The sequence below is a fragment of the Homarus americanus genome, unplaced genomic scaffold (genome assembly GCF_018991925.1).
Source record: "Homarus americanus isolate GMGI-L3 unplaced genomic scaffold, GMGI_Hamer_2.0 scaffold23578, whole genome shotgun sequence".
NCBI lineage: Eukaryota > Metazoa > Arthropoda > Malacostraca > Decapoda > Nephropidae > Homarus > Homarus americanus.
Genome location: NW_024733231.1, coordinates 6,203,810 through 6,221,027, shown reverse-complemented (window position 1 = coordinate 6,221,027; position 17,218 = coordinate 6,203,810). Strand labels below are relative to the sequence as shown.

The window sequence follows — 17,218 nt, the reverse complement described above, 5'->3', positions numbered from 1 at the left end:
GTGTTTACCTGCACTATTATGAGTACAATTTACACCAAACCTTAAACTTTTGTGGGGATAAATGGAGCAAAAAGAGAACAAATTCTGTACTTATACACCTTTTTCCCCTCATTTGCTCTCATTTATTTACTGTTATTGTTGTAAAAGTTTTGTTCTTCTGTGGTATTTCTCTTCAACTATAAGGCTGTCAGTCTGATTTAACCCATTGCTCTGTGAGGTGTTTATCATTTTGAGATGGGAGATATACAAGGCTTCTGCTAATTTCTTTTATGTATGACTGATGCTAATAAAATCAAATCATGTTTTCAGGACAAGTTGGGTGACGATATGACCTTGTCAGCGTCCAGTGCCATGAGGGCGTCAGTAGTACGACCACTTCTCACCCGAGTGGCCTCAAACATTCCCTGCTGCGTCATCACCCACAAGCCAATTGAGAAGATCCTTATATGGTTGGTTATATTATTATTTCATTTCTAAAGGTATTGCTGAGAGCTGAGGTCGAAAGATTGGTAAAATAAATTCTGAGGAGCTAAATTGAAATCAAGTAACCAGGGATGGTATTGAATTGAGCCTGTTTCTTCCTTATCAAAGTTGAAGAGTTGGGGGGGTATTTTTTACTTGATGTTTCAGTTGTTTTTGGTCACTTTTCTACATTTGTTTTACATCATTTTTCTATAACTTTTTTCCTTTCTTGAGGTTTGTGTTGTTGATTAACCTGACACAATCTTGAGAGAAAAATAAAAAACTGTGTGTGTATATGTGTGTGATTGTAGTACAGTACAGGCATATCAATTTATGTAGCTTTATGTATTTTCACACACAACCACACACACTGGATTAGTACTTACTTACAGGGACGAAGGTAAAGAAACATTTATCAAAGAATGTGTGTACAGTATAGATTTGTTTTTGATATACTGTAAGGTAACTGGAAAAAAAATTGTGAATTACACGACAATAAAAAAAAATCCATTATATGCCCGCTGCAATTTCCTCCATTGTTGTGTGTGTTTTTCTTTCCCCAGGTATGACAAGATGCCCAGCAACCTATTAAATATTGTACCGGAAACCCCCAACAGCTCTTCCACTAGGTCCGTGTATCATAAACTCGGGGCAACCAAGTCTGCCACCCACAACATGGCTCTCCTCTCCCGCTACTTGCACCACAGACGCTGGATCTGGGCGGTACAAGCTCCCTGTGCTCCAGCCGTGTCCCTCAATGCTGTGGCCAGAATTCTCAACACTCTCTCTAGGTATTTACTGGACAATGTTGAATGAAGGGAATTTGGAAGGATTATTATTATTATTTATTATTATTATTATTATTATTATTATTATTATTATTATTATTATTATTATTATTATTATTATTATTATTATTATTATTATTACCCTTGTAGGTCTTTTTCCTCAATAATGTAGACTAGTTAAAATCAAGAGCATACACTGTCTCTCAATTTATTGGTATTTATTTGATCACATGAAGATTAACCCTCCCCCAGTTTATTTCATCTATTGCTTAATACCTCTAACCTAACCTAAAGCTAATCTAACCTACCACAACCTAGTTTAAGCTAACCTTGTTCCCAGGGTGTTTAATCAGTAGGTGAAATAAGCTAGGGGGTTAATCTTGATGTGATCCTTGTCGCTCATTCCATTAACTGGCATCACCGTTTCTCTTCTATAACAAGGCCCCTAAGGTATCTGTCTGGTTCACCTCTGCCACATCACACAGCTCAACATAAACACGTCAGGAGCTTGTTAGGTTAGGCCGGGGTAGTCCTAGACCAGGGTAGTCTTAGGTTAACTTAGACCAGGGTGGGTTAGGTTAGGTTAGTCCCGGGTAGGCATAGGAAGCATTACAGAAGGAGAAATAATTGAGATTCCTTTTAATTGTCTGTGAATAATCCCATACTAGTCAGCCACACCTTTCAGACTCCTTATAAACTTTGTGCTGAGAGAAAGTTATTAATATTACTAATTGTAACACACTATAAACATTGTGTATGAAAAAGAAAGAATTCAAAGTTTTTTATTTTTTATTTATTTTTTTTACAGAATACGACTTCAAGAAGGCTTTAACTTTGCGTATTCGTGTAATGGAATCATAACGATGGTTCGAGAGTTTGATATGAAGGTAAGAAATACTGATTTGTCTTTTTTTCGCATTGTGTCTAAAAATCCTGTTTTTGGTACAGTACTGTATATAACTTTGATTGATTTCAATCTTGTGTTTACTTTATTCATGTAATACTGTAGAGGAGGAGCCATTTTATTAACCAAGATCTTTTTTAAACAGTTGGAATTGAATGAGAGCGATGGTGAAGGTCTGATGGAAACTTGTTCTGAAGGTGGCCTGGCGACTTTCCCCTGCGTGGCCCAGTACGTCATATTCCCACCACATATCACAAACTGCAGTAGAGATAGGTAAGGTACTCCAGGCTTTCATTTTAAACTGACTCACAACCTACTCACTTACTCCGTTGATGTCTGGTCAGTTCATATTATTCCCTGAGGAGGTGTGTGAGAAGGAGGGAGCCATCTCTACCTCTTATTTTACATCTCTTCTGTTATTCCCTATGTGTGTTTGAGACACAAAAGTAGGAGAGGAGAGAAGATAATAAAACGATAGATATTAGAATTAATTTGTTGTGTTAATTCTATCTTAGATATTATTAAAAATCCACTTACATAAATTCTCTTAATATGTTTATTTAGGGAATGCCACTTTTAGTATTTTATTTAGCTAACACCAGACGATTTTATTAAGGGTTAAGTATAAATTCTGAGAAAATGATCTGACTAGTACAGGTAATAGTAGATTAATGTATAGTAGTAATAATTGTGTATATTTCCCTTTGTTACAGTATTGTAGATGAAGACTGGGAGGAGGGAGACAGTGTGGAAGCTGATGGAGAGATGCAGATTGTTACCGAGTGTTGGGTCGAGCCGCAGAATGGGGTGGTCACCTCCCCCTCACCCCACGCCGCCCATCTACATGATTGCAACTACCGACAACTAGCTCAGGCGGTAAGTAGACTCAACCCTCTCTTGTCTTATAACACTGTTGACGGATTTTGCCCTTCAACCCAGACATAGATTGACGAGTATTGATGTCACCTGTGTTATCATTGTCTGTCTGTGCCTCTGGACCATGTTATCAGTTATATGTCTGTCTATGCCTCTGTGTATAAGTAACTGCTTGTAATGCAAAGATCTCATGAAGGATATGAGTTAATCCTCTCATTTTCATCTAATCAATGGGTTAAGTGAGATGAAAGATGAGTGTCCTTGACTCACTTTCCGAGGCCGTTAGGATCTGTATTGATAAAATGGGCTCGAAGGCTGTGTCACTCCTTTGTGGCTTTCTTCTTGTGTAAATTTTTTAGAGATTGTATTCTTCATCAACTGACTGATTTTAAGGTGAGTTCCAATACTTTTTAGGTTTTCATTTCATTGGGCCAAGGTAAGTCTTTATATACCTGTGTGTACTGTACGGGGTGGTATTATGGCGTGATACCCGGTAATGTCAATCGTCTGTTTTGCATTGTTTATAGTTTTTTTTGTTTCCTTCGTGTGATTCTTTTCAAAGTTATCGGAAAATGTTTGATTATGTGAAAATACAAGTCAGGGTCAAAATGGTGGACAATAAGCGAAGGTCATTGTCAATAATATTGGTCGGTATTCGGCGGAGACCAATCATAACGTCATTAGCGGAAGCCATCCATCCATTTGTAAACGTCCACAGTTGATTAATCGACTATTATAAAAGTAGAGGGTATTAAGATTTATTTTATTCTGCCGGGGTAAATACACAGATTTTTATAAGACTGTAGCCTTCGGTGACTTAATGGGATGTTCCAGCATTGAGAGCAAACAGATGACAGCAAATAAATGACAGCAAACAATTAACAGCAAACAGATGACAGCAAACAATTAACAGCAAACAGATGACAGCAAATGGATGACAGCAAACAATTAATAGCAAACAAATGACAGCAAATGGATGACAGGGTGGTAAGGGTAAAAGGGATAAAGAGGATAATTGTATGAGAGATTGTGAGTGTTTGTGAGATATTGTGAGAGGTTGTAAAAAGCCATGAGAGTTTGTGATATATTTTGAGAGGTGAGCGATTTTGAGAGATCGTGAGGGGTTGTAAGAAGTCGTGAGAGGTTGTGACCCACTTGAGTAATATCATGGGTACAGATAAGGCCCAAGGATGAGTGCATCTTTATCACAAGTACTTTAATTTTTTGGGTGGTATGGTTAGTTGATGAGTGCCTCGAGTATTAATCTCCCACATTACTTGTAAGAAGACCGGGCTAAATCACCAGGACAAAATCACCATGGACAAAATCCCCAAGGACAAAATCACCATGGACAAAATTCCCCAGGACAAAATCCCCTTAAGACAATGTTTCCCTAGGACAAAATCCTGCAGCAAAATACTCAGAGGACAAAATCCCTCAGGACAAAATCCCCTCAGTTAAAGTGTAAAGTTTGACAAAATCTTTCATTTTTTTGTGTCTAAAAAAATAAAGTTTGATTTGTAGTTTTTTGAGAAATTAAGAAAAAATGGTAAGTTATACTTTTGAGAAATTATTAAAAACGGTTTGATTTGATTGATACTTTAAGAAACATAAAAAAAGCCTTTTATTTTATTTTATTTATACATTTAGAAACATTAAAATAAAGAGAGTTTTATTTGAGGTTGGTGGAAGGTGACCAAAGCAATGTACTGTAGTTGATGGCTTATGTAGCTGGAACTGATAAAGAACCAGACTGATAAGACAGTGTGTGGCTCCGTCGTGTCAGTTAACAAGATCAACTCCTCCTGTTCTTCTTCTTCTTCCTTTCTTCTTCCTTTTCTTTCTTCCTCCTCTTCTTTTCTTGCTTCTTCCTCCTTCTCTTCCTTATTCTTTTCCTAATCCTCCTCCTCCTCTTCCCTCATCCTCCTCTTCCTTTCCTCCTCCTCCTCTTCCTCGAGTGGAGGGAGGTTTAGCTGATGACAATTTTGGAGGTTTGTGTGTGTGTGTGTGTGTGTGTGTGTGTGTGTGTGTGTGTGTGTGTGTGTGTGTGTGTCTGTCTGTGTGTGATAAATGGTCAAGAAGGTGATGGTAGTGATACTACTTTTTGCGAGGGTGATAGTGTGTGATGGTGATAGTCATGGTGATGGATAATGGTTTGGGAATGGATGGTGGTAGTGGTGGTGATAGTGACGGTAGTTCTGGAAGTTGTTGTGGCAGTGATTGTGGTGGTGGTGATGGTGATAGTTGGTGGTAGTGTAGTGAGGAGGACGCTGCATATAGCTAGATAACGCTTTCTCTTATCAGGGCCACTTGTTTATACAGATATGATAACCTGTGCCCGTCTCTGCCTACGTGGTGTGTGGCCACTTTACTACGTGAAGTGTGTCCACCTTACTATGTGACACGTGGCAATCATACTACGTGAAGTGTGTCCACCTTACCATGTGACATGTGGTAATCATACTATGTGAAGTGTGGCCACCTTATTATGTAAAGTATGGCCACACTGAACCGAGGAAGGTGGCAATTTGTTTAGTCAACTGTAGCCACCTTCCTCCGTTAAGTGTGGCCACGTATTTTGTTTAAATGAGAGAGAGAGAGAGAGAGAAAGAATATTTTCACAGGTTTTCAGTACATTCTGTCACATACAGTACAATACATAAAACACTTGCACTAAAATTAGGTAAAATATACTGTATATTAAATGCAAAGACAGATTATATGTTAAGCCCAGAAGCTGACTCGAATCCCTTGATGTGTGTGTTTACAGAATCCCTTGAAGAGTGTGTTTACAGAATCCCTTGATGTGTGTGTTTACAGAGTCCCAGGATATTTGTCTTAAAAGGGTCCCTGTAAACAACAAACACCAAGGGATTTCGTAAACACAGTAAACACACACGTCAAAAACCTTGTCTACTAATATCACAGTTACAAAGATAATGGAATCAACTTCAGATTATCTGTGTTTAATGCCGTTATGCAACCTGGGAAGTAGGGGGTGGGGAGGGGGATATACAAGAAGAAGAAGAAGGAAAGAAAGAAAGAAAGAAAGAAAGAAAGAAAGAAAGAAAGAAAGAAAGATGAAGAAAAATTTAATTAGCCAGAACAATAGTTACAAAGTGAACAACAACAATACCAAAGTTGACATGGTTGATTTTTTTCGATGGCTATAACCCCCTTAAAACCCACCACAACCCCTTAAAACTCTCCACAACCCCTTAAAACCCACCACAACCCCTTAAAACTCTCCACAACCTCTTAAAACTCACCACAACCTCTTAAAACTCACCACAACCTCTTAAAACCCACCACAACCCTTAAAACTCACCACAACCCCTTAAAACTCTCCACAACCCCTTAAAACTCACCACAACCCTTTAAAATCTCCACACCCCTCAAACTCACCACAACCCCTTAAAACTCTCCACAACCCCTTAAACTCACCACAACCCTTTAAAATCTCCACAACCCTAAAACTCACCACAACCCTTAAAACTCACCACAACCCCTTAAAACTCTCACAACCCCTTAAAACTCACCACAACCCTTAAAATCTCACAACCCTCAAAACTCACCCACAACCCCTTAAAACTCTCACAACCCTTTAAAACTCTCACAACCCCTAAAACTCTCCACAACCCCTTAAAACTCTCCACAACCTCTAAACTCACCACAACCTCTTAAAACCCACCACAACCCTTTAAAATCTCACAACCTCTTAAACTCACCACAACCCTTTAAAACTCTCCACAACCTCTTAAAACTCACCACAACCTCTTAAAACCCACCACAACCCTTTAAAACTCTCACAACCCCTTAAAACTCCACAACCCTTTAAAACTCTCACAACCTCTTAAAACTCACCACAACCTCTTAAACCCACCACAACCCTTTAAAACTCTCACAACCTCTTAAAACTCACCACAACCCCTTAAAACCCACCACAACCCCTTAAACTCACCACAACCCTTTAAAACCCACCACAACCCCTTAAAACTCTCCACAACCCCTTAAAACTCACCACAACCCTTTAAACTCTCACAACCCCTTAAAACTCACCACAACCCCTTAAAACCCACCACAACCCTTAAAACCCACCACAACCCCTTAAACCCACCACAACCCCTTAAAACCCACCACAACCCCTTAAAACTCACCACAACCCCTTAAAACTCACCACAACCCCTTAAAACCCACCACAACCCCTTAAAACCCACCACAACCCTTTAAAACTCTCCACAACCCTTAAACCCACCACACCCTTAAACCCATCACACCCCTTAAACCCACCCACAACCCTTAACACCTACCACAACCCTAAAACTCTTACAACCCCTTCAAACCCACCACAACCCCTTAAAACCCACCACAACCCCTTAAACCCCACCACAACCCCTTAAAACCCACCACACCCTTAAAACCCACACAACCCCTTAAAACCCATCACACCCCTTAACACCTACCACAACCTAAAACTCTTACAACCCCTTCCAAACCCCACAACCCCTTAAAACCCACCACAACCCCTTAAAACCCACCACAACCCCTTAACACCTACCACAACCCTATAACTCTTACAACCCCTTAAAACCCACCACAACCCCTTAAACCACCACAACCCCTTAAAACCCACCACAACCCCTTAAAACCCACCACAACCCCTTAAAACTCACCACAACCCCTTACAACTCTCCACAACCCCTGAAACCCACCACAACCCTTAACACCCACCACAACCCTTAAAACTCACCACAACCCCTACAACTCTCCACCCCTGGAAACCCACCACAACCCCTTACCCACCACAACCCTTAAAACTCACCAACCCCTACAACTCTCACAACCCCTGAAACCCACCACAACCCTTAACACCCACCACAACCTCTTAAAACCCACCACAACCCCTTAAACCTACCATAACCCCCTTTAAACCCACCACAACCCCTTTTAAACCTACCACAACCTTAAAACCCTTACAACCCCTAAAACCCTCCACAACCCCTGAACCCCCACAACCCCTTAAACCCCACCACAACTCCTGGGTTAGTGAGAGTTGTACATCGCTAATTCTTGTTGATAGTGAGGGTGATAGGGGGATAGTATTGCGCCATGGTGAGTGTCATCATCCTGGCTTGTGTCTTATCGTAGTTCTCAGTGTCAGAGCTTAAGATGGTTTGATAGATAGACGGATAGATAGACAGATGGATAGATAGATAGATAGATGGATAGATAGATGGTTAGGTTAGGGTAGGTGGAGTGGGCAGGGAGGTGAGTCTTTGGAGTGATTTAGTTAGGTTAGGTTATACTTGTGTTCACTGAGTTCCTTGGTAGGTGTGTTTACAAAGTACCCTTCCTTTCCTCCTCTCCTTCCTCTTCCTCCTTCTCTTAGTCCTCCTCCTCTTCCCTCCTCCCCTGGATGTTTATGTTTACAGAGGCCCATCAGGAAATTACACCCACAAAACATGGGTAAATATGACGTCATTTTCTTCACCTATGAACTTTGTAAACATTTAAAGATTAAACACCTAACCCAACCATCCTAACCCAACCCAGCCCAACCCAGCAACCCAACCCAGCCCACAGCCCAGCCCAGCACCGCCAACCCAGCCCAGCAGCCAGCCCAGCCCAGCAGCCCAGCAGCCCAGCAGCAGCAGCAGCCCAGCAGCAGCAACCCCAGCAGCCCAGCCCAGCAGCCCAGCCCAGCACCAGCCCAGCCCAGCCCAGCCTCAGCAGCAGCAGCACAGCCCAGCCCAGCCCCAAGCCCAGCCCAGCCCAGCCCAGCCCAGCAACCCAGCCCAGCAGCCCAACCCAGCCCAGCAACCCAGCCCAGCCCAACCTAGCCCAACCCAACCCAGCAGCCCAGCCCAGCCCAGCACCCAACCTAGCCCAACCCAACCCCAGCCTAACCCACCAACCCAGCCCAACCCAGCACCACAACCCAGCCCAGCCTAGCCTAGCCCAGCCCAGCCCCAACCCAGCCCAGCCCAGCCCAACCCAACCCAACCCAACCCACCAACCCAACCAACCTAACCCAGCCCAACCTAACCCAGCCCAGCCCAGCACCCAGCCCAGCCCAACCCAACCCCAACCCAACCTAACCCAGCCCAACCCCAACCCAACCCACCAGCCCAACCCAACTCCAACCTGGCCCAGCAACCCAACCCAACCACCCTACCCACCAACCCAACCCAACCCAACCCAACCCAACCCAACCCAACCCCTCAACCTGGCAACCCAGCCCAACCCAACCTAACGTAACCCTAGCCCAACCCAACCACCCAACCCAACCCAACCCAACCCAACCCAACCCAACCCAACCTAGCCTAACCCAACCCAACCCAACCTTAGCCCAGCCCAACCCAACCCAACCCAACCCACACCCAACCCAACCCAACCTAACCTAGCCCACACCCACAACCCAGCAACCCAACCCAACCCAGCAACCCAACCCAACCCCTAACCCACACCCACAACCCACAACCCCAACCCAACCCAACCTAGCCCAACCAACCCAACCTAAGCCAACCCAGCCCAACACCAACCCCACCAACCCCAACCCAACCCAACCTAACCCAACCCAACCTCAACCCAACCTAGCCCAGCAGCAACCCAGCCCAACCCAACCCAACCCAACCCAACCCAACCCAACCCAACCCAACCCAACCCAACCTAGCCCAACCCAACCCAACCTAACGTAACCTCAGATCAGGTCATATAAGTGTGTACGTCAGCTATATACAGGTGAGGTTAAGGTTATACAAGCCTACGCCCATTTTATGACCTGGGAGAAGGGTAAGTGGAGGAGGCGAAGGTGGAAGGGGAGAGGAAGGAGGAGAAGAGGAGGATGATTAGGTGGAAGGGGAAGAAGGAGGGATGATTGGGTGGAAGGGGAGGAAGAAGAAGAGGAGGAAGAGGAGGATGATTGGGTGGAAGGGGGGAAGAAGAGGATGATTAGGTGGAAGGGAGGATGATTAGGTGGAGGGGAGAGGAGGAAGAGGAGGATGATTAGGTGGAAGGGGAGGAAGAAGAGGAGGATGATTAGGTGGAAGGGGAAGAAGGAGAAGGAGGATGATTAGGTGGAGGGGGGGAAGAAGAGGAGGAAGAGGAGGATGATTAGGTGGAAGGGGAGGAAGAAGAGGAGGATGATTAGGTGGAAGGGGAGGAAGAAGAGGAGGAAGAGGAGGATGATTAGGTGGAAGGGAAGGAAGAAGAGGAGGAAGAGGAGGATGATTAGGTGGAAGGGAAGGAAGAAGAGGAGGATGAAGAAGAAGAAGAGGAGGATAAAGAGGAGGAGGAGGAGGAGGGAGGGAAGTTGCCGGCGTTCTCATAGTCGTTATCAGTGTTTATCTTATCACACCGGCGACCCCCGTGGCTCCTCCTCCTCCAACTTTTACTGCTCCTCTCCTCTTCCTCCTCCTTCTACCTACGTCTCCTCCCTCTTCTCTTCCTCCTCCTCTTCACCCATTCTTCTTCTCCTCCTCCTCCTACCAGCCTCTCCTCCTCCTCCCTCCCCAATATATTTAGAGGTTCGGTTGGATCAGAATCACCTGATTGGCTGATGGATAAAACCAGATTGGTTAATGGATAAAAGCACCTGATTGGCTATTGACTATACCCTGATTGGCTGAAATGGCCACTAATTAGGAGTTCAAATTAACGGACAGAATCGTAAAGCGGTGGAGGGGGAGGGGGGGTAGTGAAGGGGGAGGGGGTAGAGAGTCTTTGTTTTAGGGTGTTGAGGGAGGGAGGGGGTAGGTGATTAAGATGGGGGAGGGGGTAGATACTCAAGATGGGGGGGAGGGAGGGGGGTAGATACTCAAGATGGGGGAGGGAGGGTAATACTCAAGATGGGGGGGAAGAGGAAGGAGGGGATGTGATAATTTGAAGTGATTTATTTTGCTCGTGTCATCATTATTATTGCTTTGTTGTTGTTGTTCTTTTTCTTCTTCCTCTTCTCATCATTTTCCCTCCCTCCCTCATCTATCCTTCCTCCCTCCTCCAGTTCTCCCTTCCTACCTCGATCATTCCCTCCCTTCCCTTCTCCCTCCCTCCTTACCTACTAACTCAACTAACCTTTCACACACACACACACACACACACACACACGAAAGGAGAAAGTAAGATTCGTTAATTGATATACTTTTTATAGGGTTGGGTATCGCTGTTCGTGATCTGATCGGTTATCGTCCGGTGTTTGTGTTGATATCGTGTCTAGGTCTTGTTTGTGTGTGTGTGTGTGTTGGTGTAGTGTTTGTTGTGTATTTGTGAGTGGTGTTTGTGTATTGATCGTCTTTTCATTATTATTATTATTATTATTATTATTATCGGTGTTGTTGTTGTTGTTGTTATCAAATTATTATTCTTATGTAGGAGTTACGGAGGGGGGTGGGGGGAGCTGTAGTAGGGGAGGGAGGGGGGTCGTGTAGGTCGGGGGAAGGCAAGTTGGGGTAGGGGGAGGTGGAGGAAATGTGGCAGAAACTGTATGACAGAGAGAGAGATATGCAAATCCTGTGTCAAATGTAACACCACTTGCTAATCTCACTCTATAGCCGCGGAGACAAACACACATTACTGTTACACGCTGATAATGCTGGCCATATGTAGGGCGTGAACCGGTGGTGCTGCGGGGCGGGGCGGGGTGCCCAAACGAATGGTTAAAATTTCGGGCCAGGTCTTAATAGGCCCCGATTTAATGTTAAGGATTGGGCTCCAGGTCTTAATTGGTCCCTGGATTGGGGTCTAGTTCTTACAGGCCCCAATAATCTAGATTTTAGGAATTTGGAACCTTGATTTTAACCCTTTAGCTGGCAGGGGCTCCCATCAGTTGAACAAAATCGTCTGCCGTTAAGTAGAATAAAATACATAAGGGATAATTTGTCCTTCCTTAGGTCGTAATAAGCTATGTGTGGGGAGGGGGCGCTACATTGCACAGTCTGCCATTTCTTTCATTGACGAAATATAAAAAAAACGCATCTTGTGGGACTTCATAATTGGGCGTGTCATATCATTGGCCAATACCTGATACAACTTGAGGTGTGAAGTGGTGATTGGTTGACTAATACGTTCAAAGCTTCGGGTGAGCTGTGATTGGCTGAGACATTCACGTGAGGGAGCCATGAGCACTTTGTCCTTCGATAACCGTATAAAACTGAGCGATAAGGGTTCGGGGAGCACAGTTGGTGTGTTTCTCACGTGCGTGGCGGAGGCTGTGCCTGGGGGGCGGCGCCGTCAGCACCACCAGTCTCCGCGTCAACACTGTAAAAACATCGAGGTGTCGTCAACTTACACTTGAGCGTATCAAGCCTGTGTTTCGAGCCAGGGTGTGGGTGTAGGGTTTACCCCCCACCTCACAACACCTACACCGCCGCGCCCTGCCGTACACAAATGCCTCTGATGGATTCCTTAAGTGGAGGTGTGGTGTGTGGCGACCTACAGGACCTGGACTAATTACATGAGAGGGTTCACCTCGTTGTAATTGTGTGGGTGGTGTAGGCGGCAACCCTCGCCTCCTTGCTAGAAAGTCCTCAGTTTGGTCTACGCCCTCGATTCATCTCCTTAACGATATAACCAAGTCATTTTTTAAGTAATGAAATCTGATTTTTCTATAACGTATTGTTATCCATATGAAACTTTTTACAAAACTTCACCGGGACTAAATATATATGGAACTTGTTAATACACGATGGATTTAAAAGTTCCAATTATTTTACGTCCTGTTGAAGTTTGGTTGAGTTTTATTGGAATATAATAATCAGTTATATCATAAAGAATAATAACAATCACGTTTCATTAGTTATATGTTATGGCAGTGTTATTATAGCAAGGGGTTATGAGCGTGGGGTCTTAAGACAACACAACCGCTCGCCAGGCATCACAACATCGCCTCGACCACACTCCAAAATAACGGCCTCAACACTTGACTCTCGTGGTTCTCAGCCGTCGACGTGCGGGGAGTTGGAAGTGGAGATCTCCGGCAGTCCCTTAGTGATGCTTCTGCCAGATCTAACTCTTCCAGCTCACCACACCTCGACTCCCGTCACTCACCCCGTCAACCAGCCTCACATCCTCGTATGAACTACACGCCATCTTGTTCGATACACCATAACAGAACTCACTATATTCAACGCCATTTTATATTACTTCTTAGGGTAAAGATTCTCAAAGGCTCGTAGGTTCATCAGATGTAAATAGAGAGTTAATTAAGAAGATAGATTTAAGAGTAGAGGTTCTGGGAAGGAGAAGGTGTTTGGCTAGAGACGAGGGCCAAGTGGAGAAGTGGTCTCCTCACTTTGACTTACTAGTGAGATTCAACTCCTCCAACTTAGCTCCTCTATGCCCCTCAGTCGTCACTCAGTGCTCCCTACCTTACTTAGTTACATTAAATTACGAATATATTACGTTTATTAGTGTTGTGGGTGTATTGTAGAGGAAGGTAACTGTTGATGTATTAGGGTGTGAGAGAGAGAGGTGTGAAAGAGAGAAAGTTAGGTGTGAGTGAGGTGTAGGAGAGTGTGTTAGGTGTGAGTGTAAAAGAGTGTGTTAGGTGTGTGGGTGAGCTAGGTGTGTGTGTGAGAGAGAGGTGTGTGTGGTGAAGATAACCTGGTCAGTGTTGGTGCTCCAGTGGTCAGATTTACCTCCAGGAAATTCACTCTCTGACACCTAGCTCGCAATCTTACACCTAACTAACTAACTCTTTCTCTCTCAATAATTTCGTATGAAACAATATGTAAACGTTATTATATAGCTAATATACATAAGCTTATAAAATATATATATATATATATATATATATATATATATATATATATATATATATATATATATATATATATATATATATATATATATATATATAACAGTTATGCTACTTTATATTTCACCAAAGTTCTTGTAAATGAACTTTAATCAAAATAAAAGGAAATAAAAAAATGATTATAATTTTTCTCTTCGTTGTTTTATTCATTAACACACCTGTCTATTAACACACCTGTCTTAATTAACACACCTGTCCACCTCACTAAGACAAGTCTAGGTGTGTGTCAGTCGTCTACACACACACACATGACTGGTAACACTCAACACACGGTACTTCAAGGGAAAACGTGAAGATTAGACACCCAAGCATACAGTACTTCACCTGTAATCATAGCCTAACCTAACCCAACCTTAAGATAACCTAATTTAACCCAATCTAACCCCATCAAATAGCGTTCCGTTGTTAAATCATGAGGTAAAATAAACTGGGGTGCTTAATCTTCAAGTGACTCCTATTTTCCTCATAACTAGATGTGAAGGAAAGGAAGTACAGTAAAACCTCGATTAACCGACCACATATGGGGGGAAGGGGCCGACGGATAATCCGAAAAGTAGGTTAATAGTAGGCTACATAAAGTCTACGGAAATAAAACATACATTTTCAAAGTACCTTTCCCTAACCTACCTCATTTAATTCCCTCTATTCATTTTTGTTCATTTGCCATTCCTATTTCAATAGAATTTGCTTTAAAATATTAACCACTTTAGTAAATAAATATGAACCAGCACAAAAACCGTGAATAAAAAATGGAAAGGTCAAAGAACATATGTCATCACAAAAATTGTGACCTAGTCCCAGGTTGCTGATATGACTTTCTACCTCATTTACACACAATTGCAGGGTCTCAATTGCTTCTCTTACTATTGACAACACAACATACATATATTGTTTCTCACTCTTGATTTTTTTTTCATTTTTATTTCTTTATGGTTCTTTATTACTATTATTATTATCATTATCATTATTATTACATTATCGCCCCCCAGGCCCCGATGTGGGCTAGTGACCTGTGCCCGGGTGGGCTAATCCCCGTAAAAAAAAAATAGGAGTTCGGGATTGACGTTTAATCCGAAAGTCGGTTAATCGAGGTTTTACTGTATGTAATTGGTGGACTTATTAAGAAATAGTCCCCAAAATAGGATAATAATTAAACAATACACATCTCTCAATAACGGATACTCTTAATAACAGAATCGTCCCAATACCAGACAGGGCTTGCAAGGATAAGAATAATAGAATCCTCTTAACGGACAGGGCTTGCAAGAATAACACTAACAATCCTCTAAGTCAACATATAACCGAACCCACCTGGGGTAATAATATACTCAATTTAGTTCTGTCAAGCAGAGAAAACCTCATTAGTAATGTCGAGGTAGGGAATAAACTTGTAAACAGCGATCACAAAGAAATTAGATTCCAGTTAGAATTTCAGGACAGCCGTAAGGAAAATTCCACTAAAGTCCCAGATTTCAGAAGGGCAAACTTTGATTGTTTGAAGAGGCATTTGAGAGAGGGGGTATCACGCTTGGGGGTGAACTACATGACCTCAATCAATGTACCCACAGAGGGCGACCTCACCCTACCTGGAGACCTGACGGTTGAGATTGACCTGATAATGAGATCTGAGGTTGCCGAGTTGCACGACAATTTAAATAATGAGTTACTTAATGCACAAAGGCAGAACATACCATACAAAAAGCTCAGATCAGACAACAATGACCCTTAATGGATAAATAATTATTTAAAGAACATTATTGGACAAAGGAAGGCTATAGGTAGGAGAATAAATCGTGGTGAAGTTTACCTCCAAGATTACTATAAGGTATTGGCCGGTAGGGTTAAGACCGATATAAGAAAAACCAAGAGGAATAATGAGCTGAAGATAGCAAGGGAGGCGAAGTCAAACCCCAAGGGATTCTATCAAATGTATCAAACTAAAACACGAGAAAAGATTGGATCAATACAGTCAGATACTGGCGAGCTAGCTGATAACGACGGAGAAATGAGCAATAATCTGAATAAATATTTTTCAACAGTGTAAATGGGACTGCCCAGTATGGGCCAATAGGCTCTCTGCAGTTTTCTCCATTCTTATGTTCTTATTTCCGGACAGGGCTTGCAAGAATGAATAACAGAACTCTTCCAATAACGAACAGAGCCCGCAAGAATAAGTCCGGTATTGGGAGGGTTTATGGTATTGCTGTTTCGTACAACCACGGAATCTCAACCGTTTTATTTTTGTTAGCAATAGTTGAGACACTTCTATAATGATTCGCTTGTAAATACTATATATGCCTGGGGGGAGGGGACGAGGTTAGTTCAGGTCAGGTCAGGTCATTTTCAAGGGAAACGTCATAGATGTAAAGTGTCGTCTTAAAATTGACAGAACCTCGGGAAAAAAAAACCATTGAAATTTTACCCCAAAAAAACAAATGAAGAACTAAAATAGAAAAACAAATGAAGAACTAAAATAGAAAAGCAAATGAAGAACTGAAATTGAAAAACAAATGAACTAAAATAGAAAAACAAATGAAATAAAATAGAAAAACAAATTAACTAAAATACAAAAACAAATGAACGAAGGAATTATTACAAAATTATCAGATTAAAATTGGGAACATAAGTACCAAGGGGAGTTAGAGATTGGGTAGGATCTAAATAACACTACCTGTATATGGTTCACCTGAAGAATAATCCCCAATGTGAAGATAGTGGTAGGTGGTGGTAGTTGAAGATGGTGGTAGGTGATGATGGTGATAGATTATGATGATGGTGGTAGATATTGATGGTGGTGGTAGATAGTAATGATGGTAGGTGGAATGGTGGTAGATAGTGATGATAATATGTGGTAATGGTGGTAGATGATAATGATAGTGGTAGATGGTGATAATGGTGGTAGATGATGGTGGTAGGTGGTAGTGGTGTGGTATTAAGAGGTTATCAGTAGTGTCTGGTCGAGGTCTCTGATAAGATAATGCACCTGGCCTGATACACTCCCTGATAACATTGCCAGTACCTACTTACCTTCCTGGCTACTTACCTTACATCTACTTACCTCACTATATCTTACCTTCCACCTACTTCCCTCATCTTTAGCTTCTCAGCTACTTCCCCACTTCTACCTTCTCTGGCACTTACCATTCCTTCTCTGCTACTTCCCTCACCTTTACCTTCCATCTACTTACCTCACCACTACCATCTCTGGTACTTCCTTTACCCCTTCTTTCTCCACTACTTTCCTCTCCTTGATCTTCTTTGCCACTTCCCTCACCTCTACTTTCCCTGTCACTTCCCTCATCCTCTTCTTGATGTTGATAGATCTTGATGTGGATAGACCTTGATGTGGATAAATCTTGATGTGGATAGACCTTG

General features: G+C 42.7%; 1 protein-coding gene across 14 annotated transcripts in view; it reads left to right on the top strand.

Annotated features, from left to right (window-relative positions):
* Positions 1–17,218, top strand: part of LOC121869632 (KICSTOR complex protein SZT2-like) — a 90,074-nt gene that overhangs the window by 8,555 nt on the left and 64,301 nt on the right. For all 14 annotated transcript variants that reach the window (XM_042371125.1, XM_042371122.1, XM_042371132.1 and 11 more), the window contains exons 15-19: positions 310–449; positions 1,026–1,253; positions 2,059–2,137; positions 2,300–2,427; positions 2,868–3,030. In XM_042371125.1, coding sequence (XP_042227059.1) covers positions 310–449; positions 1,026–1,253; positions 2,059–2,137; positions 2,300–2,427; positions 2,868–3,030 — 738 coding nt within the window. The remainder of the gene's footprint in view (positions 1–309; positions 450–1,025; positions 1,254–2,058; positions 2,138–2,299; positions 2,428–2,867; positions 3,031–17,218) is intronic.